The sequence below is a fragment of the Chelon labrosus genome, assembly GCF_963514085.1.
Source record: "Chelon labrosus genome assembly, chromosome: 19".
Classification (NCBI taxonomy): domain Eukaryota; kingdom Metazoa; phylum Chordata; class Actinopteri; order Mugiliformes; family Mugilidae; genus Chelon; species Chelon labrosus.
This window is the reverse complement of record NC_140352.1, coordinates 14,002,276-14,025,015: the sequence shown is the minus strand read 5'-3', so window position 1 is coordinate 14,025,015 and position 22,740 is coordinate 14,002,276. Positions and strand designations below refer to the sequence as shown.

The 22,740-nt window shown below is 41.2% G+C and overlaps 4 protein-coding genes across 5 annotated transcripts; 1 reads left to right on the top strand and 3 right to left on the bottom strand.

The window, feature by feature from the left end:
• Positions 1–406: 406 nt before the first annotated feature.
• LOC311504888 (endonuclease domain-containing 1 protein-like) lies at positions 407–3,243 on the bottom strand. 2 transcript variants are annotated; one of them, XR_014699647.1, is made up of 3 exons: positions 2,843–3,243; positions 1,177–1,985; positions 407–856 (listed from the first exon to the last, which is right to left on the bottom strand). XR_014699647.1 is itself a non-coding variant. In XM_084568227.1 (2 exons), the coding sequence occupies exons 1-2, from the start codon at positions 3,119–3,121 to the stop codon at positions 1,365–1,367; spliced, it is 900 nt and encodes a 299-aa protein (XP_084424353.1). In that variant the 5' UTR covers positions 3,122–3,243; the 3' UTR covers positions 407–1,364. The 2 variants fall into 2 exon arrangements, 1 of the variants encoding a protein (XP_084424353.1); XM_084568227.1 differs by having other exon boundaries at positions 407–1,985.
• Positions 3,244–5,213: 1,970 nt separating this feature from the next.
• On the top strand, positions 5,214–8,637 carry LOC311504732 (UDP-glucuronosyltransferase 2C1-like). The gene is made up of 2 exons (XM_084567987.1): positions 5,214–5,507; positions 6,604–8,637. Exon 2 carries the CDS (start codon positions 6,609–6,611, stop codon positions 8,217–8,219), a length of 1,611 nt encoding a protein of 536 aa, XP_084424113.1. The 5' UTR covers positions 5,214–5,507; positions 6,604–6,608; the 3' UTR covers positions 8,220–8,637.
• A 163-nt stretch (positions 8,638–8,800) lies between these two features.
• LOC311504082 (uncharacterized protein) lies at positions 8,801–12,546 on the bottom strand. Its single transcript, XM_084567036.1, has 6 exons — positions 11,814–12,546; positions 11,535–11,651; positions 10,397–11,125; positions 9,975–10,126; positions 9,742–9,869; positions 8,801–8,997 (listed from the first exon to the last, which is right to left on the bottom strand). The coding sequence occupies exons 1-6, from the start codon at positions 11,899–11,901 to the stop codon at positions 8,829–8,831; spliced, it is 1,383 nt and encodes a 460-aa protein (XP_084423162.1). The 5' UTR covers positions 11,902–12,546; the 3' UTR covers positions 8,801–8,828.
• A 2,873-nt stretch (positions 12,547–15,419) lies between these two features.
• LOC311503917 (receptor activity-modifying protein 3) lies at positions 15,420–20,872 on the bottom strand. Its single transcript, XM_084566827.1, has 5 exons — positions 20,791–20,872; positions 20,528–20,608; positions 20,100–20,210; positions 19,681–19,831; positions 15,420–16,299 (listed from the first exon to the last, which is right to left on the bottom strand). The coding sequence occupies exons 1-5, from the start codon at positions 20,825–20,827 to the stop codon at positions 16,044–16,046; spliced, it is 636 nt and encodes a 211-aa protein (XP_084422953.1). The 5' UTR covers positions 20,828–20,872; the 3' UTR covers positions 15,420–16,043.
• Positions 20,873–22,740: the final 1,868 nt, after the last annotated feature.

Below are 22,740 nucleotides of genomic sequence, written 5' to 3'. Positions count from 1 at the left end.
GCAGGTATGGTGGAAGTAGCATGACGCAGACACAAAGTTCACATTCTGATGTTGGTTTGTGTTTGTTTCCTTGAACAAATTTTAAAAAAGGAAGTACAACAAAGAAATAAATAGTTTTCGGATCAATTAATCTTTTATTAGAGTTTTTTTTAGTCCATTATTAGAAGCTGGGCAATGTTTGCTCCAGTCTGAGTCAGTTGTTTTTATAAAATGATATAGTGTGTCACATGTAAATCCTTTGATCTTCAGTTGTTTTTTTGATTGAAAAGAACAAGCTCTTAAGTCTGTGCTTTAACTGAGCTCATTCCCACGGAGCCAGCTAACACTAAGCCTTGCATTATAAGTCTTTTTTTTTTTTTGAGTGAGCTTGTTCCCATAGTACCAGCTAACATTTAACATAGCATAATACGTCTGTGCTTTAACTGAACTTGTTCCCATACAGCCAGCAAACACTTAGCCTAGCATAATACGCCTGTGCTTTAACTGAACTTGTTCCTATACAGCCAGCAAACACTTAGCCTAGCATAATACGTCTGTGCTTTAACTGAGCTTGTTCCCATAGAGCCAGCTAACATTTAGCCTAGCATAATTTAGCCTAGCATAATACGTCTGTGCTTTAACTGAGCTAGTTGCCATAGAGCCTGCTAACATTTAGCCTAGCATCATAAGTCTGTGCTTTAACTGAGCTTGTTTCCATACAGCCAGCTAATATTTAACCTAGTGTGAAGATGAAGGTTATATGTGTTGTGTCTTTAGAGTTCATGAGGGATCAGGGCCTCTTTCTGCATCTGGCTTGTCTACCCAGAACATCCCATGTTGAGTCTGGCGTTTGAGGAAGTCTCAACCGCAGTGACACCTGTTTGAGGAAGAAGATGGCTTAGAGTGACTAAGAAAGAAAGTGTTTTTTTTTTCTTTCCAGACTTAAGTTTAGTAAGATCAAACAGGTGAAGAATGAACATTTATTGAACATGGACATGAACATGAAAAGTAGTAGTTTGGTGGGTAGACTCAAGAGTCCTAGAGTTGAATCTCAGACGACAAAAGTAGATCATTCTTAGTGTCAATCATTTCCCTGTATTTCTGTGCGTGAACCCCAACCAAACTGAAATCACAGTGGCTGCAGATCATGAATCATTTCTGTAGTGGTTGCTTGTCAAGAAATGTTAATTTCTTTACCCAATTCATCTCCACATCAATTCATCCTCTTGTCTCTTCTTCTCCTTTTCCTCTTCTTTTCAGGCATCATCTGGGGTCCATGCTTGGCCAGCTACCATCCATAGGACGAAGCCCCCACAATGATTCTCTTCCACTCTGGCCACTAACGCCAAGCCCAAACAAGCCTGAAAAGACAACCTCCACATCCATCAGTCTGATGTACCGCACTGCTCGTAAAACACCGTGACGACAGTGTTGAACCTATCCTTCAAGTACATCTCCAGTGTTTCAAGGGACATCTGTCTCACATCGTATCCTCTGAACTTCTTCTTAGTTTTCTCGCTGATAGGAACAATCTCGTTGGTACTGTTGGGGTCATTGCGTCCGATGGCGGCGTACGTTGGAAAGACCTCCCTCAGTTCTTTTGGAAGACTATGGTTGTAGTTTGGGCAGCAATACGCTGACCACATGTATTCAGGCACTGCGACACGGTGATTCTTGAGCCAGGGCTCAGAGTTCCTGTAAGGGATGATGCCGGTCACTATGTAAGCCTCTCCCAAACAGTAGGCCGCTATGGTCTTGTTGACAGTCTGCTCCAGGAGCTCCCAGGGCCCGTCGTTAGAGGCCGGCTTCTGAGGAACCACATTGGTGAGGGTGAAGGTAGCGGAACGGGCCTTGTGGCTCCGGTGGTGAAGGCTGGGGTTCAAGTGGCCGCGAGAGTAGGTGGAGTTAATGTAGTCCAGGTCCACAGCCTGGCTGTCCACCACGTTCTGGTCCAGAGGACCCGGCGGGAAGGGGATCATGTTACCATCAGCTCCTGGATAAGCTAACTGGAGGGAGACAGAAGGTTTTAAAGTTGTTTACACATCAACCTTATTCTTCAAAATATTATTTAAAACATTTATTATGTTTTATTATTATATTTATTCCAGCTACAGAATGACTTCTCCATGAACTTGTCAAGTCCAAACCATTAAGTATGAAAGTCCAAAGTTCTTGGTATTAATAAACGTCCAAGTGGAGACGGAAGCAGGAGGAGAAGAAGAAAAAGTAGATGAAAAAGAAGAAGAAGAAGAACAAGGAGGGGGAGAATAAGAACAATGACAAGAAGCTGAAGAATAGAAAGAATAAGAAGATTAAAAAATAAGAACAAGGAAAAGAAGAACAATGAGAGGAATCAGAAGAAAGAGGAGAAGAAGAGGAAGGAGATGAAAATGAAGAGGAACAAGGAGAAGATCTTTAACCCTGAATTGATTGAGTACAAGAAAAAGATGTCCAAGATGTCTCCACGTCTCCAACGTTGCTGTCCATGTGGATTCGTGTTTCGTTCGTCTTTTCAAACACTTGTCTGAACAACAGGTTGTTTCTGTCCCTCCTAGAAACTCATCACCTGATTTTTGCATGTGCAGAGTTGACAGACCGTGAAGAAATAAAACAGTTCTCTTTTACTGCATGTCATTTCCTCATTTTCCTGTCGTTTACAGGCAATGTTCTGGTGTCACAGATAAACAAATAAAACACATATATTTATTGCAAATTTATTTATAGACAAATCTGTGAAATGTTCGCCCATTTCTCTCTGCTACACCTCTGAATACAAAGATCAGTCCTCATCAGATTAGATGTTGTTAATCATTGCTTTTTATCTCTATCTTTTTTTTTTTTATCTTTATCTGATCAGACTCACCTGTGGCTCAAACTTCCAGGATGCCGACGGTCTCTTTCCTGAAGGGACTGTGTACAAATAGGCCGAGAACCACGGCGAGCGTCTCGGCCGGCTGTACAGCGTGGCGAAGTGATACTGGTTGTAAAAACGCTGGCAGATTGGGGTTCCAGTCAGACCTTTAGGAGGCCAAGCACTGTAGAAGAACTGCAGACACGCGGAGAAATCAACAACGTCGGCCGAACACAGGCAGGAGCAGCCCGCAGCGAAGGCCAAGGCGGTCCAAAGACAGAGACGAGACATTCTGATCGACAGCTGGTGGAGATGTTCACCGTTATTTCATGCCCTCACACATACTGAGAAATGTACTGAGCGCTGTTCCCTTTTCATTAACACATGACCTCTGGGTGAAAGCAGAAGCAGTGGCTGTGCTGTTTCGGGTGAATTTGCCAGCTGTGACATTTCAGTAACTTTTCTCAGAAACATATGCAAGTTTTTTTCATGGCAGTCATGGAAGAAATGCTGAGACAGTTTTTTTGTTTTTGACCTATGTCTCAGTAAGGGCCCCTTATTTGCATTAGTAGTAAGTGAGTTATGGTATGGCTTTGTTCTGTGCCATCACGGACATCGAGGCTTCGGTGAGAGTCTCAGGCCTTAGCTTCAGGGGTGTCTCACTTGTTGGATCTTTGACGGCAGCTTTTGTGATTGTCTGATAAGATTAGAGAATGAGATCCAAATGATGCAAAGATGAGAGTAACTCAGTTAAATTTAAATAGCATCAATAACAGTTCAGATTTTCTCAAGATGCTTTACAGAACCCAGAGGCTGAAACCTCCAGAGCAAGCACTAAGGTGACGGTGAAGAAGCCTTGAGCAGAATCCACCTCATATGGGGGCAATCAACTACAATGAATATTAATGCTTAATATAAATGCCAGCTAGGAACTGAAAATTGAAACTGAATCTGCCTGAGGCTGACCAGGTAGAGAGAGAAGACAGTTTTCCATTTCCGGTTTTCATCTTCATATCATCTAAACATTTCCATTTGTTATTTAATAACTCCCTGTGTCTGGAGTACCTGGTTCTCTCTGGGTACACACTGCGACCCTCCGTAGGACTAGCGCTTACAGAAAATGAATGGATGAATAATGAATAATGAATTGTGTAGTTTTATTCTTGCAAGAAGACAGAAGTTCAACAGAGTTCAACTGGTGCGTAACAGAGTACAGTTTGCAGAGGTTCTCTGCAGAGCACAGAGAAGGTGTTACCTTGAAAGTAACATATCAGTTATACAATGTCACTGAGTGGACACAAAAAGCGCAGAAACTGGCTGCAAATGAACCGGAGCAAACACTGTATAATATGCGGATTCAGCAGTAAAAGTATGTCAGAGTTCAGAGTGTGCAGTAAAGAGGCCAGCTCTAACAATCTCTCCCCGGAGCGTTAAATTTGCAGTGCAAACCCACAATACCCACAGGCTGATACGATTACCTTATAATTATATAATACTATAAGTAGCTAAACTACTTATAATTAGTTAAACTGGTGAGTCTTTGGAAGACTGCAAACCAGCCGAGCTCCTTCTCCATCATACAAATGCAAACATTGTTTTCTACACATATCCTAGATGCTTGATCAGACTGAACATGTCTGTCATCCAGGTCAGGGTTTGTCCAAAAAAACAAAGTGAAACAAAGAAAACCGGACGCGTAGAGTTTCTTGAAATGTTGTTGCGTTAATCCACTATGTTCAGAGCCACTATAGATCTTCCTTTGTTGGCCGGTCACATTGTGTTGTCCCAGTCTCTTTGTAGCAACAACACTGTATCGTGCTGTCTTCCTTTTTTAAGAAACTCAACAAGTCCAGTTGCATGTGTTTCAGCTTATTTTGGGTTATGTTGATAACATAAAGAACACAAACCACAGAACAGCAATACATGCCAGAGACCACACTTGTTGCTTATGCTCCCAGTTTTGATTCAATCCTTTCCTGAAATCCTTAACTCTCTAAACTTTACCATGGCAGTCATTGGAAAAATACAAGTTTCAATGCAAAGGAAGTCTTCAGATTTTTAATGTTTTTCACATGGAAATGGACCCTCATTATGGTTTGTCTAACCTAGCAACAGTAGGACAGGAGCCCTCGGATTGGTGGTCAGCCGACCAACCAGAAGTGAATAGCTTTTCAAAGCAAAAAGAAAGACCTCTTCCCACCTTGAATAATAAAATGTTTTATTGCGGTATGTTCAAATGGTTTGTGTATTGAATATTATATTTTAATGCAGGTTTAGGGTTAGGGTTAGGGTTAGGGTTAGCCATGAGCTGTTATTTCCAAGAAGAAGAGGCCTGTACAAAAAACTGAAAAGTCTATTTACTGACCATGTGAACATTCTTCTTTAAGTATATTCATGTGGATGAGCTCCTTCAGCGGGCCACAGCAGTCCAGATGAACGCAGAGAGGCAGAAAGAATAACTGTTTAGGGAAACCACCGTGTTCATCCACAGCGTCTGAGGGCGGGCTCTGTGGGAAGCCTTTCCTTCCCCCTAAACATCTGAAGTCCAGTGGACTTGCAGCCCTCCCCCATTCCCTTATGTAACACCAGGATCAGGGTTCCTCACAGACGCTGAGCTCCACTCACCCGGAGAGGACTGAACCGACGCCTCACCACTGTTTTAAGGTTAAGATTTAAGGTGGGTCACACATGTTCTGTTCTCTGCAGTGCGTTAACAGTTAAATATTGTCACTTCTGTCTGAAGAGAAGCCAGCAGATTCCTCCTTTATCCTGCTCAACAGCAGAGTGGAAGCTGAACCCTTGAGGGCACATTTCTATTGTGTGTTTGCAGCTTGTCAGCTTCTGCTGAATGCAGAGGAAGAGATTACAGTCGGCATTAACCAGGACATAAATTCCTCTGGACTTTGGATTGTTAAGCAACATATTCATGCATTTTCAGGACATGGACTCCTGCCAGACGTGCAAATAGTCAGTAGGGTTTCACCTGCAAATCCAAGCTTCAGAAAACCCCCAGGAACTGTGGTTTTAATGCAGTTTGCAGCTTGGATGGAACAAACAACGTTTGTTTTGTGAAACATAATCTTCTTTTTGAGAGGGTTTTATTGAATTTATAGTTGGTCTGAACTTCATGCAGTAAATGTGCTGGTGGGGAGTTTTACTCACATGTGTTCTTAGCTGATTACCTCATTGCAATACTGTCATGAAAAAGAAGAACTATGAGGAGAAGATAGATAGATGCTAAATAGATAGATGCTTTGTTAATTCCAAACTGGGAAATTCCATGGAAGTAGGAGATGGAGAAAGAGAAGGAGAAGAAGGAAGAAGTCTCCTCCATCTTTGTCTAACACTGAAGAAAAAGGAGGCGGGAAAAGGACAAGAAGACAGAAGAGTGAAGAAAAAGCAGATAAATGAGGAGTGGGAGGGGGTGAGGGAGGGTGAGAGTAGTACAAGGAGACACTTTAGCAAAGCATAAAAATTAATTCAACATTCTGTGTTTCCATTCAGAGCTTCTTAATTGAACATAATTATGCACGGAAATAGATGGATATAAAAGAAAGACAAATCCTAAGTGTAATGGCCATTTTTATCCACTGTCATTATTGTCAAACTTTTGATTTCAGTAAGGCACAAAAAGTTTAAATTCTTATGGATTTCATGCACAAAGCATCCATTGTCAGGTTGCAGTTCTCAGCTGTTCAAATCATTAAGAGATAATTGATATTAGTGATGGTTATTAATACATCTTTTCAATATGTTGTAATCTCTTCCTTCAGACTTAATGATGGGGAGCATCCCAGTGGTTTCTGTCCTTCCTCTTCTGGTGTTGGGGTTCACCCTCCTGACAAGTCCAGGCGTCCACGGTGGAAAGATTCTGGTGTTCCCAGTGGACGGCAGCCACTGGGTCAACATGAACCTGCTGATCCAGAGACTCGACGCCAGAGGCCACGAGATCACTGTGGTCCGAACGGCCACCAGCTGGTATGTCAAAGAAAGCGCACCGCATTACCGCTCCATCACGGTCACCTTACCGGAGGCCATTAACATCGAGGAGCAGGACTTCTTCGTGACCTTCCTGGTCAAGATGCTGGAAATAAAGAAAGAGGGCGCATCTTTTATGGGCTTTGTGAACTTCTACTGGGAGATGCTCGGAACGCTGTCAGACATCCACCACCAGGCCAGCAAACTAGTAGTGGAAATGTTTGAGAACAAGACTTTGATGCAAAGTATTCGAGACACGCAGTTTGACGTAGTTCTGTTGGACCCGGGGATACCTGTAGGAGTTCTGGTGGCACATGAACTGAAGCTGCCTATGATTTTTAACGTGAGATGGATCACCAGCGGAGAGGGCCACTTTGTGGTTGCTCCTTCTCCGTCGTCGTATGTTCCAACATCTGGATGTGCCGTGTCTGACAAGATGACGTTTGCAGAAAGAGTCAAAAACACTTTATACTATGTCCTGAACACATTTGTTGACAAGCTGGTAGTGTGCCCTCACTACGACAGACTGGTGGACCGATACTTTGGTCCAGATGTGAAGTTCTACCACCTTCTCCAAGGAGCAGACATCTGGCTCATGAGGGTGGACTTTGTCTTTGAATTCCCGAGGCCCACGATGCCCAACATCGTCTACATCGGAGGATTTCAGTGTAAGCCTTCACAGCCTTTATCGTCGGAGCTGGAGGAGTTTGTTCAAAGCTCAGGAGAGCACGGCTTCATCCTGATGTCTCTGGGGACTCTGGTTGAAGGTCTGCCCAAAGACATCACCTCGGAAATCGCGGCTGCCTTTGCCCAAATCCCTCAGAAGGTGATATGGAGGCATGCCGGTGAGCGCCCTGACAATCTGGGCAACAACACCCTCCTCGTGAAGTGGATGCCCCAGAACGACCTGCTGGGTCACCCCAAGATAAAAGCCTTTGTAGCTCATGGAGGCACAAATGGGATCTACGAGTCCATCTACCACGGCGTGCCCATAGTAGGCATCCCCCTTCTTTTCGACCAGCCCGAAAACATCCTTAGAATGGAGGCACGAGGAGCCGCCAAAATGGTGGATGCAACAAAAATCACCCGGCAGAACTTCCTGGAAACCTTACAAGAAGTTCTTCACAATCCGTCATACAGTAACAACATGAAGAGGCTGTCTGCTCTCCATCGGGATAAGCCCATGCATCCACTGGACACCGCAGTCTTCTGGATCGAGTTTGTGATGAGGCACAAAGGAGCTGCACATCTTCGCACCGAATCTTACAAGATGCCTTGGTATGCGTATTACTCTGTGGATGTTTTGTGCTTTTTAGCGGCTGTCATTTTGATGCTGACAGTCACTTTCATCGGATCAGTGCGGTTCCTTTGCCTTCGACTCTGCAGGAGGCGAAAACCAAAGCAGGAGTGATTGCTCTTCACTGGACTAAATTAAATGAACATTGCTGGATCAGTCTGCGCCTTCAATTAAAACACAAGAGGGAGCCATGCTCTGTGTCGTGTTCCCTCAATACGACACTGTAGTTTGAATCAGTCCTGCTACTGCAAAGACTCAACAGAGCACCAAACGTGTATTAATCTGCACCTGAAAATAATCACCAACTTGTGTTAGTAGGAATAAACTCCAGCAGCCTTAACTTTTAGCTGATGAATCTTTTGCACATAAGCTTAGACTCTTGATATTTAAATACATAAATGTGTAATTCTGAATTAGAAATGATTTGCGTACTTTGTAATACAGTTTAATAACACTGCATTAGACATAACTCTATTTTTAGGACATTTAGTTGTTTAAAAGTATATTGTTTTCATAGTTTTTAAATCAGTTGATGAGTATTCAGTTTAATTTGAACTCTTTTTTAATAAAAATCAACAATAAGTAAAAATGCTGTAAACTTTGTTGTGTATTCAAAACGCTTCCTTATTCCCCACAAAGAAATACAAGGACTCAGAGCGCATGTTTTAAGATTTAAACATTTATTTACAGGATAAAATATGAAATGAAATGTTCTCGCGCACACTAAATGGTCTTTCCACAGATCCATCTGTAGGGCATCTTACAGGATCCATCCATCCAGGACTTGAGAGCATCCTCACTCGTGTCGATGTGTCCACAGTCTTCTCCGAGTGGATCGTCCAGCTTCCAGTCATCAGGCTCAGTTCTCCTTCCTGGTCGGCCCAGCCAGAACCTGGATAAAGAGTTGGAGAAACAGAGTGACACCACAAATAGCCTCGTAATTGTACGTGGGCAATCTTGAAAGCTGAAGACGTGACGTTTGAAGACCTATGAATTCAGCATCTAAGGCCCCATTCAGATCTTGCAATAACATCTGTCATGGGTGATGTTTTTTTATATAGTCACAGTGACACATCTACCCACACATTCACACAGCAGTGCCCTGCTCAAGAACACATGTGGTTCATGTACCGGGGATCAAACCGCTAACCCTCTGGTTTGTGGAAGAGCCGCTCTTCTCACTGAGCCCCCTGAAGCCATCCAGTCAAGTCATGACTTGGGGAGATGATACATATTTTGAAACCAGCTGTAAAGTCTCTCTCTCACTGAATTCACACACGTTTAGTCATTATTTATTTCCGCCCTCAAGTTAGTTATTGTAGAGACAAAGCTCAGATTAGAACTAAACCCTGGAAGCTTCCATACTCAGACTAATGTCACTGCTGAGCTGTTGGCAGCAAAGAAAGGAAAATCTACAGTAATAAAGGCCAAAAGACACATTCTTTATTAACCATTATTGAGCTAACTTATCTCCAAATGTGGTCGTGTGCCCTGGGTGTGTTCACACCTGTACTTTAACCAGATTGCCCAGGACGGATGTTAATGCAAGGACTGCAACGGGGCCTAAAGCACAGTTTCTTTGCTCCAAAAACAAGAAATTGTAAATAAACAATGAATTGCATGTGCTTTGACTTACTGCACATCTGAAGAGACTCTACTGCCGTCCACCCAGCGCCACTCACTCTCCACCTCTGCATCAGTCATACCAATCCACAGTCGGGAGCTCTCCTGCTCCAGGGTCTGACTGCTTTCAAAAATAAAGTTCTGCACCACAAAAAAAAGATGATACATTTAAACTGTTTTATACATCTGGACTGATGTTAGTGAAATTCTTCTGCAGCTGTTCTCTTTCCTTTATCCTTTATGTACCTGCTCAGGTTCGCTGTTAATGATGAGGAGGTCGCCCCCTTGTGTCCGGCACCAGGATCTGCTGGAGCTCCAGTTCAGCAGATCAGAGGAGAAGTAGTAGCACTTAGACTGAAACAGTCTCCAGCTGTTCTGACATTTTCTGCAGACTCGTTCTGTGGACAAAGACCAACAACTAACTGTATAAACAGATGTGGTTTGAAGGCTCTTAGTCAAACTGTGCATCATAGATACATCATATTACATTCTGTTAATTCAAAATATATATATTTTTTTACATATTTTGGAACAAGCTGTAAAGTCTCTCTCACTGAAAGCACACATGTTGAGTTATTATTTATTTCCTGATCTTTCCTGGTTTTGGTGTTACATGTGTAATATGTAACTAATGTGAGCTGCTATTAACACTGGCAATCTGTCTGTACCTTTTGTCTTCTGGTCGACCACAGGGCAGTAGAGGTCTATAGAGCGGTAGGCTTCATTGGTTGAACTCATGTCGGCCTCTATCTGCTCCACCTCCTTCGCCCTGGATCTCTCCTGCTCTGCCGCCTCCTGCCACTCTCGGTCCAGCATTGTTCTCAGGTTCTGGTTCAGTTCTTGAAGCTCCGAAACACTCTCCTGCAGCTGCATGTTCTGCTTTGATGTATTCCAATGAGCCATGGTCTTCTCGCTCAGATTTTTAATTTCATCTTGCAGCTTGTCATTCATTTCCAGAAGTTCTTGATTATGTTCTTTACTTTGAAGCAGCTCATCTTCCAGGAGGCCGATCATCTCAGACAGACGTTGTTTTTCCTCCTCTGAACGTCTCATAGTTTCAGACATGTTCTGCTTCTCTTCCTGCTGCTCAGACGTGTAGTGAACCAGCTCCTCATGTTCACGTGCAATCTGTGAGTATTTAGCAGTTTGATTCACAATTTGCTGCATTAACTCACCGCTTTCCAAACTCAAGGCAACATTTAAGGATGCCAGTCTGGCTGATGTCTTGTTGAGGAGTTTGGCTTGTTCTTCAAGCACGGAAGTCTGGTTCTTTAAGACTTCGTTGGTTCTTCTCAGATCATGGTTGACTTTAGTAAGAGAGAGGAAGCTGCCACTGATGTTCTGGTAGTCGGACAGGAGGTTCTGCCATTCTGGAGTATGGTCTGATTCACTGTAATCTGAAAGAGTCATTTCAAAATTCAATTTGAAAAAGCATGATTGTAAAATGTATCTGTCTGTCTTTCTATCTATGACAGTGTTGATGTGTTTAACAGAATATTGTTTAAATAAGTATTTATTATTTATTCTGGCTGCCCTTCATACACTTGGGTCTTGTCATCAATGTTAACCAGCAATATTATTTATTATATAATTATATATAATTTATATAGAAATAGTTTAGCTAGCATGAAGCCTGACCTCCTCTTCTGTATCCATCACACAGACACAAGAGTGGTGTAACATGTTCTCATTTCACTCTTAGGAATAAAGAAAATAAAGATTTTCCTGACAGGAAGTGAGAGTATTTGTCAGACTATATATTGTGGCGGCTCATGTTCCCTTCAGTTTCATCAGACAAGTACTTACACAAGACAGAGAGAGAAACGCAGCTCAGAAGCAGCAGTGAGCAGACCGTGGAGAGGATAACGATTGGGCCGAAGTGATGACAGGTCTTTGGCTTTTTGATCCTAAAGCAGCTTGAAGCTACGACACACAACACACACATTTAATCATAGGAACATACTATCTATCTGGATTTCACGTTACATTAGAAAACAAAGCTTTCAACCATGTGTTATATGATAAATATAATAATGTTTCTACAGTCCTTATGAGGGGTCAATAAAGTTGTACTCTGTCACTCACGAATCTCTTGTTCCTGTTTGGCTGAAGTGACTGAGGCCGAGGCTGGTGTTGGGTTATTGATCCAGGGGAGCCACTGATGTCCAGTCATTTTGCCTGTGTGACATTAAAAACATGTAGTGTTTTCAAACTGTGGTAGAGAGACCTGAACAGCCTTTTAAATATACGGTAAATATAGACATTAATGCTATTAGAGGCATCTGAATAGAGAGTGGGGGTTTTGTTTGTCTGATCAAAAACATCAGTGACCTACTTTTGTATGTCTATACATCAAACAGAAATAGTTTTTTTTTTGACGTCTTCTTAACCGACACTAAGTGTTTCTGTGTTTCTGTGTGGTTTTCCTGTTATGTCACAAAAACCATGTCTCTTTAGGGCAACTTCATACTAAACAAAGTACACACTAACTTACATTTCATGAACTGATTTCAGATATTGATAGCAGATTAATAAAAAATAAAAAACATACCCTATAGTTCAGCCAATATGATGAACAGTATATAGAAATATAAAAAAGAGCGTCCTATAATATAATAGCAAAAGTAACTCTGGTTAGAGACAGATAGCTGGTGAGATTTGGCAAAAGTCAAAGCTAATTTACCAGCGTTTTCCCTTTTATTGTATCAAAACATACTTTGATATGAAATCATCTTAGTTCTTTAGTGTTTTATATCAGACTAATTATTGAACTGCTGTGGGATTTGTGAATTTGTGGCAGATATAGGCAAGCACAGCTACATGCTAACTAGCTGAGTAGCATGAACTGCAGCCCCTGGCTCTGTTGAAATCATGTGACTTTATTCTATTACGTTTGAGTAAAAATTTAACTGGCTATATAAAGTGTAAAATGAGCTTAATTTAATATGGTGGAATGCACAATAAAGACACATACAGGTGTGACACCTACATGGTGCTAAGACCAAAACGAAGGAACAAATCAACCATATATCAGGACAGAACTGACCTGAGTATGACTTTCTGACATTGTACCTTATCTAAACATTACGTTAAGATGTCAAAGAAAAGAAATTATACAACGATTTAAATATCAGCAGAAAAAGTTTAAATCTCGCTAGTGACAAATAGCTGGTGGTATAACTTGAGCTCAAACTAACCTTTTTTCCCCCCAGTTTCTTTATTAATAAAATCTTAAACCTTTTGATTCTTTAGTCTTTTGGACCAGTTATTAAACTATTAAATCCTAAATATCCATAATGGAGAATTAGAAATGTGTAGTATATAAGCTAGCACAGCCAAACACTGAATAACCTAGCTTAGCTGAGTAGCAGGTATTGCAGCCTCAGACATAATTAATCTAGTTTTATTATGCTGAAATCAAATGTTAAACCTGAGGAGCGAACACAGCTAAAAGCCTAACTAGCCTAGCTTCAACGGGAAGGAACCGCAGCCCCTGTTTCTGTTAAATGTGATTTGAGTTGATCAAGCTTCATTTTTTAGAACAAGAAGTTACCTTTATTTTGTTTTTTGGATTTTTTTTTTTTACCCTATAAATGAATTCTCCAACTAAAACAATCTGAGTACATCCTCCAACACTGAATAAAAAATAAAATGGTCCATTTCACAAAATGAGAACTATCATTTTTAAAGTTTTTGCACATTTTGCAGATAATGCTTCAACTTCAGTTTTTTTAGTTTTTTTTTGTTGTTGTTGTTTTTTACATTGTTGTGCAGCTTCTTTACTTGGGATAACATCTAACGTAGCATGCATTTCCAGCAAAGATACAACTATAAAGACTGAATCAGATATCAAGGACTTACCTCAGATAGTGCCAGTCAGAGTTTCTCCTTGGCTGTTGTTTCGTAGAAGCAGCAGGGCCAACTAACAATCCCGGTGAATCCACAGCTCATTTATTCATAGCCCTTCCACCTCCTGTTGCTTTTCTTCAGATAAGTTGAGAAGCTGTAATAATGGCCAGCTTTGTTTGATGTCACCTTATCTGTGGCTTAACAATAGTCACTGTTTATGTCACTGTTTGACCTTTTAACAGCATTCTGAGTTCCTCACTTGAAAAGTTAACCATCTATTTGATGTTACTCATTACTCCTTTGAGTTTTTTTTTTTTTTTCCTTTAAGTAAAAATGAAGAAAACAATTGCATTTGATATTGAACCTTTGTGGACACACCTCAGTCAGCAATAGTTTACTGATTTTATCCAGCAGGTGGCAACGTTTCCTATTGCACTTTCCTGTTTAATAGTTGCTACACCTTTAAAATCTCATCTTAACATTGTGCAGCTCAACCTGATAAAGACAATAAAGGACAGAACAACATGATATTTTAGACCAGTGGTTCTCAAAATATGGGTCAGGACCCCCACAACTGGTTGTAAGATGGAGAGTATGTCCTCAGATCAGTTCTCAATATTACATTCAAGCTTACTTTTAACATTGTGATGATTATTGTATCAGTGATGATAAATTTACTTCATTTGCAATTTAATTTAAATTTCTACGTTCAGTGTTGACAAGATGCAGTTCTCTAATCTTTGCTTTTCATTCATATTGCTTATCATGAATTAAAATGAACCAAATGTGAATCTTACACCTGGTAGAAATAAGCAGAGAGAGACTGTTACTTTAATGTGATCTGTGAAATACTTTTTCGTACTTTGATGAAAGATAAGATCTGTCTGCTGCAGTCTCTAAGGGATCTCTATCTAACGCTGCATCAGAAGTCATAATACATATTTTGGAACAAGCTGTAAAGTCCCCTGCATTACTAATGAATAAACAGTGGTGCTTTTGTCTTTTCAGGTGATCATGTATAATAGTTGATGTGTGTTTTTTTTTACTGAATAAATGAGTTAACTTCCTCTTCCACAGATCACCACTGTTGAGTAGGTGGTCTTTAATGTGACCCAGGACTCATTGTGTGTTCACACTGCGAAAGGAATGAATGCAAATGTGTCCCAGACCACTTCCTGGATCATTCAGTTAGGTCCTCAATGCGTCCTGAGTCTGTTCACACCTGGACTTTAAGCTGGACACTTGTATTTGGACTTCCCAAAACGGATGTTAATGCAAGGTCTGTACAATGCCTGAAATTCAGACAAGCAGACAAACATCTTGGATTAACAGTGTGTACAACTGCAAGATAAGAAAGACAATGCTTTTCTGGGAGTATCAGGCCTGGGAAGCCACAAGTTGACACTGATATCTGCGAGAAAGGAAAAGCACATTGTTGTAAAAACCTCCTGCCTGAGCCAGCACACACAGGAGATTTCAAACAAATCTGAAACATCACCTTTTAATCTGTATCAGACACACGGCTGGACTGCTGCTACAAACACTGTGACGTGTGATAAAAAGTTGGGCTTTTGAATTGAACTTTCTCTTACTGGTCTGCCGCACATGACTGGACTTGTGGTAAACTTTCATCTGTGCACAAACAGGAAAACGTCACGTTGTTGTAAACAGAAAATGGAGGGCTACAGCGTGGAGAGTGGTGCAGGTGTGAAGACGGAAACTGTGGTTTCAGTGTGTATTGACCTAATGTGTAAGGTGGTGATTGAGCGTCTATGACTCCTTTTCTTATCTCCTGAATCTTTTACAACTCTGCGGGAACTAACAACTTCTGAGACCAGTTAGCACTTATATATGTGTGTGATGCTCAAAACTTCCTGCAGCTTTCAAAGCAAAAGATTTGATGCTTTTTTTGTGTCTGTGTCTGTGTCTGTGTCTGCTTTCACCTTTTATAAAGTCAGAGAACCACAATTGTGGCCTTCAGGTGAATAAGACACTTGTCCAATCAAATCTGCTTTATTTGCCATATATTATATACACACATAGAAGGAATTACATTTGTTCTCTGCATTTGACATTGTGGTCCAAAAGCTTCTTCTCTAACTACTAGTCCACAGTGCTAATTTAATGTATGGACATAGGTTACTAGCTCTACAACACGCAGGTAGAATCATGGTCTACCTCTCAAATTGTGGAAGTAAATGCTAAAATATAACGAGAAATTCTTGATAGTTGACGTGTTGGGTGAACCAAAGATAGAGCAGTGGCATCATGATGTTCTTTTCAAATAGACTCAGCTCTAGGCTAGCTGCTCCCTCTCTTTCCAGTCTTTATGCTAAGCTAACCTGGCTTCATATTTACCATATAAAAGCGATATCAGTCACCTCGTCAAACATGAATGCCTTACATTTTCACCAGACTTGCATATATGGCCGGTTTCCTGCAAAAGATGCAGAGCTTGGTTCACGTCTAACAGGACTCTGCTTGGACTTTACTCTTCCAAACCACCAGATACACCAGTAAAGGGATGACGCTCACAGGGATGAGGGTGAGCACGATCACCACCTCATAAGGAGCATCATCCTGCAGCAGCTCGTCGTTTGTGCAGTTCTGGAAGTAGGTGGAGTGGATGTGGAGAAAGAAGTCTTGACTTTGTGTGTTTGGGAAGTAGCAGAACAATTGATGAGTCAGCCATTCCAAGCATACGGTCATCTCATTGTAAGGTCTGCAACAGAAGACGGGAAGTTTGTACTGAAAAACATTCTCTGGTTCCAGCTTTTTAAATGTGAGAGTTTGCTGCTTCAATCGATTCACTAAGATTATTAGTTTTTAGATTAAAGATTTGTAATGATATGATACTTGTTTTAAAATGTAGTTTCTGTCTGGTACTTCAGGCACATTTTGACTTGAAAAGAATACATATATGTATAAATTATAGATTTAGTAGAGGGAATTTTTAAAGGACTATTTAACTGTAGCGCCCCCTGGTGTATGGAGGCCAAGGCTTGCAATTTGTTCAAAACTATGTGTGTCTAATAAAACTCTGTGCAAAAAGATTTTTAGCAATGCCAAATGTGGAATGGCACTTTTCCACGTTAAAAAAACCCAAAACATTTAGCATTCACTTGTTCACACAAACCAATGGTAGCTGAGCTTCCATGTAAGGTGATCGCTTGCCATCTGCAACAACTTTGGGTTTAATGTCAGAGTCTTCAGTTCGTAAAATACTTGCTCTGTCACCTGAGCCAGAGCCCCAGGAATTTGTGAATTCCTACATTTTGTAATTAATAAAACTGACAGTAGTGGGAACTGAACATGTTCCAGCAAAGACCTGCCAGACCAATCAAATCATTTGCGTGGGGCTTTATGTGGTGATAGACAGAAGGATAACAACAATGTAGTCCTATGCATCATCTAAGCGCAGTGGAGCTGAATTTCTTTTTCAACAAAAGGGCTCTGATTGGTTGGAGGACTATCAAAATGATGCAGAGGTTTTTTTTTTTTTATCTCTGTATCAGTTAAAATATGCCCCGTAATGAAAACCAGTTGGTATGCTACTCAAGTCATATTGTGACAGGAACTGAGTCTGGCCACTCCTGATTGCACCAAGTGGAAATTAAATTGATCTCAAAGGACGTTTCACCATGTTGGTGTAAACACAGGGTTTCCTTCACATTTCATAATCTATAAATCATGAAGCAGTGAACATGACCAGTGATGCACATCCACCAGTAATAAAAACACTTCCTGTTTGAACATGACCTGAAATGACTGAGCCTGTGGGAGAGTGAAGCTCCTGACAGTCAGTTTCCTGGTAGCAGGAGTGGTACTTGCTCTATTAATTGTCAGTAAGTCCACAATTTTTGACAACTTTGCTATTTCTCTTCATGAACAGACCACAAATATACCCTGTCTGTGACTCTGAAGTACATGGATTCTCACTGAAGACATCACTGAGTTTGGAGTGGAAATAAAGCACTCAATCAAGTAAACAGCATTTGATAAATGAGTTCCACTCGTATCAACAATATATATATACCATATAAAGAGAAAATACTACGGCCATTATATCTTTTTTAGCGTGGGCGCCACCATCTTGCCGCATCATGCTACGTGATGTCAGATTTGGTTGGATTAGTGATTCTAATGGCGGTGGACAGAGAGAAGACAAAGCTAGAGAAAGACAGATAGCGAAAGATAGATAGCAGAAGGTAGATAGTTTTAGTCAGATAGCGAACGATAAAACACACAGTGAAGTAGCTGAAGGATCCAACCGACTCCATGGTGTAGTCACTTCAAAATGGCGACTCGGTAGCTAGCAAGCTAGGTGGAAATTACTTCTCAAATCTTTGATTTTAGCAACTTTTTAATATTTGGCTTTAGCAAATGTGTTATTTCTGATATAGTTTGCAGCACCAGGACCAGATTTGCTCTGTAAATCAGGGTAGAGTAGAAGTTCTCGAGTGACAGCAGGTCTTAATACATGATATCCAGAAACAGAAGGGCAAATGGAACCACTTTATCCCATGTCTCCGTGGTCCAGTTCTGATGTGTCCATTGTAGGAGCTTTCATTCATTCATTCATTCATCTTCTGTACCCGCTTATTCCTGTTAAGGGTCGCAGGGGTCTGCTGGAGCCTATCCCAGCTGTCATTGGGCGAGAGGCGGGGTACACCCTGGACAGGTCGCCAGTCTATCGCAGGGCTGTGGGAGCTTTCATCAGAAACAAACTGTGATCCACTGTGTTACTCCTTATTATCAGAACCAGTATTAAAATACTCAGCAGCTTCAGCTACAGCAGCTCATCTGTTGGCTTGGACCCCATGGGTCAGCCTTCTCAGTGATGCCTGGCCATGGTCCGTGACCCTGTCTCTGGTTTGTTTCCTTCCTTGGACCACTTTTAATAGGTACTGACCTGCAGACCAGGAACAACCCACGAGCGCTGCAGTTCTGGAGATGTTCTGCCCCAGCGGTCTAGCCATCACGGTTTGGTCATTGTCAAAGTCGCTCAAATCCTTCCATTTGTCCATTTCTCCTGCTTCTAAGATCAACTTTGAGGACAAAATGTTCACTTGCTGCCTAATGTATCAACTGATGTGACATGATAACAGGGTGATACTCAGTGTTATTCACTTCACCTGATCAGCGTATAGAATAATTTAATTAATATAATAAAAGTTTAGTTATGAAGTTTCCTCCATAAGAGGAAAAGCTAATGCTGGGTCAGCTGGTCCTGTTCACTGAGTTCATGTTGTTTGACTTGTTTTGTGGGAAAATGACGCACTACGTGCTGGTTTATTTGTAGAGTCCTGCGTGATTTCACACCTGAACTAGTTCACCGCTGAGTGAGCTCCACTTTCAGGTAGCTTCATTTTAACTTGGTGTGTGGCTTGACTTCTTGTACAAACAACCCAGATTCACTATTTAACCTTTTTATTTTAGTACATGAATACTAGTGGTATTCAGCATCAGTTTCAAATAACTGAGAGAGCTGTTGATTCAGCTGTGTTTTCATTTCACGTGTTCCTATTATTTTGACATTTTAGTCAGTGGGCGAGGCTAAATAACAGACACGACACTTTTAATTCGATGCAGCTTAGCAGCACCATAAACTACATCCTCCACAAATGATCATCAAGTTAAACAACCAAATCTCCGACGCTGTTTCAACAACCACTGAACATTAGAACAATCATGAAGGAGGACTTAGTGTGGGACTAGTAAAAATAGTTTATTTTCACTAGTGTACCAAATAAACTGGTATGTGAGTGTATAACTGATTGCTGCAGCAGCAGCCGCCTGATTTCAGTACATTTTTTTGAACAGTGTCGCCCTGTGGTGAACTTGCAGGATTTGACGTGCTCTGTGGCAAAAGTGTAACTTTTGGTTTTGGGTGTGTCTTTATGAATGAATCTTGAACTATATTTGAACTGAATCCGGATGAAAAATAGAGCAAAACCTAGTACCATCAATATAAACTCTTGATAGATTGCATTTTATTTTTAAAAAGCATAACACATGGAAGGTTAGAACATGTTGTACCAAGAGTTAACGAGCACTAGAAAAGAAACGATGGTATAAAATCATTGTGGATGTGTTCCGTTACCTGATGATGTCTTCCAGGATGCACCAGTGATCCGAGCTGATTATTGACATTTCTTCGTGAAACACGTCGCTACAAATCGTACTGTAGACTTGCACCACGGACAGGTTGCAGTGTTCAGCCGAGAACTTATTTTCCTCCTCCTGGAAACTCTCTGCAAATAAAGAATAATAATAATAATTAAAAAAAAGATCTAACTGGGACGCACGAATATGAAACTTTCTCAAGACTAGCAGAGTTTGTGACCTACATTGGGTTTCTTCTGATCTCAAAGTTATGAGCTAATTGAGCAGATTTTAGACTGAAGACTGAAACTGGAACACTGATAAGTTACCACACAGCTTGAACATGTTTCAACTGAAATGGCTTATAGGACAGTGGATATCTTTCCTCCAGCAAAACAAACATGCCGTTACACTCACCGTTATCTTCTGTGATAACATCAAGCGTTCGGTTGCTTTGCAGTACATCCTCAAGCCTGGTCCTCTCGTCTTGGTATGAGCTGGATGTCACATTGTTTGATTTCGCTGAAGCTGCAAGAACAATGTTTAGTGAATGAACGGGCTTCATGCAAATAACTACTTCTTCTACTCTGCCTGGACTTTCTTGAGTCTTGAGTCGACCAGATTTGAGTGGCTATCATAAGTTTTGAGGGCGGCTAAATTAAAGGCCGCTTTGTCAAAATAAAATTCCTCTCAATGATTTCTGGCAATACCCCTCACAGGAATAAGCGGTTACAGAAGAAGAAGAAGAAGATTTCTGGCGATAGAGTCCAAGAAATGGACATGGACTACAGTTTGGCACGTGACTGGAGCACTGATCGATTAATCGTCAATAAAAACATACTTACTGCTGTCGTTTGTGGACACACTGAATGTTTGGTTCGTCCCAACTTCCTCGGTTATGTTGGCTGGTTGTAATTCCACAAAACCTGCAGACGCAGAGTTAATAATAAGAGTAATACAAGTCTGAGATATTTCAAAAGACAAAAGACTCTCATACTAGCCTTTTGTTTAGCTGCTTTTGTCTTATCAGCGGTCCCACACACAGGAAAACATGCAGCAGGAAATACCAACCAACCCTAAAATCCCAGATTTGAAGTTGGACACGTACCAAGTAAAAGAGCAGGGAAGAGCAGGTAAAGGATCATGGTGAACTGTGACGAGGCTGATCCGCAACCCGAGGTGTTCTTAGACTGACCGTCTGGGAGCTCTGAGGGCTAAGAAAGAAGCCCGGCCCTCTTTATCTTAGCTGGGCTGGTTGTTCATGTGCCCTGGTGACAGATATAGTGATGAGGGAGGGATGGCACTCTAGTCATGAATTAATGCGTAGAAAGATGGACAAAACTAAAAAAAAGAGAGATCTGAAAGAAATGAATTAACAAAACAGATTTAATTTATATCTGACAGCAGCTGAAGGTCACATTGTTCCCCACCCTCTAGCTCTTCCGCCCTTCCTCTTACAGCAACAACATGGCCTGCAGGGCCTTGACGGTGTAAGGTACCATGTGAGGCAATATTTTCCATTACCCCTTGGAGCATTAAAATGCTCATAAAAACATAAAGATTATAATCCTGCTCAATTTTTATTAAACATTGAATACAGATGTATGAATGTGGTTATACTGAAAGGGATATATGAATATGAATAAGGTAAGAACTAAAAATTTGTGTTTAAAAAATGTTAATAAAAAAATGAATACTCGCAAGCGGACATAGCAAAGTATGTAACTAAATCCAATGATTTTGCCAATGAGTTGCCATAACAAATTACAGTTTGCAAATGGGATGGTCCTACTAACATACTTGAGCATTGACATTCATCTGGATTGGGAGCCAAGCAAAGAGAGCTCCCATACAACCTGACGGATAACCAGAGAGACCTGAAAGACAACAGCTGGTACGCTGCGGTAAAAAAGGCCGCCAGGAAGGTAACAAATGAAAGTTATGTCTGGCTCCGACTCCCTCATGGAGTTGGTACAACACTGCTAGTAGCACTGTGCCCACTTAACGTCTCAGAAACATTGGCGGTAATGATTGCTTTCACTCAAGGCTTATCACTGCACGACAGAACAGTAAAAAACCTGTCTGCTGAACTCAACAACAAATACAACCAGGAGGAAGGGTACTGTCTGCTTCACAGTGCCACACACCAAGTGATTGGTAGGTAGGAAAATCATCTTGCGATCAGAAGTTCGAGGCTACCTGTGGAGTACAACAAGACCGAGGAAACACCACTACATGCAAGTATCAACAGCCGTACATTGCTGAACTGGACCTGAGTGGAACCTGGAGCCTGCTCCGAAAGGACGTGGACCATCCTCCGGTGATGATGCCCTCCAGTGATGGATTTGGATTCCTGCGACAGCATGTATGGGTTTGTGTTAAAAATGTGCACCAGATTCAGTGGCATCTGCTACCATCTGCTATCTGCCTATCCCAGCTGTCATCAGGCTAGAGCAGGTATGGGCAACTTAAATGATGGAGGGGGCCACAATTTTTCATCGACACTACCTGAGGGCCACACAGGACCGCGCACTTAACCAGATATGATAAAACTGCAATAAAAGTATTTATACATATATTTATAATTATATACGTGTGTGTGTTTATTGAAGCAAACAAAAATAACCACTTACTGTGATTTATTTTTATTTTTATTAATTTGTGCATTTTTACACTAAGAAACAGTTTAACATTTTCCCTGTACTTTTGATCTGAGGTCCGCTATGATAGCAGCCCTTGCAGCTTCAGTATACTTCTCATATTTATCTTTGTGCAACGTGTTGTAGCGGCAACTTAAATTGAAATCTTTAATGGCAAATAGCGTCTCTAAGCAGACTAGCACATAGGTTTGACTTTACATTCTGTGAACAGATAACCAATTCTTTCACCTGAAAGGCACGATTTTTCTCTCTCCTCCGCTCTTAGCCACGGATCAACGTCTCTTCTTCACTGGTAGAGAAGGCGGCGTCTGCATTGGAGGCGACTGGCCAACTGTGTCATTACAACTGATTCAGTGCTGCAGAGGACACAGTTTTATAATTTTCAAAAATTAATCTAA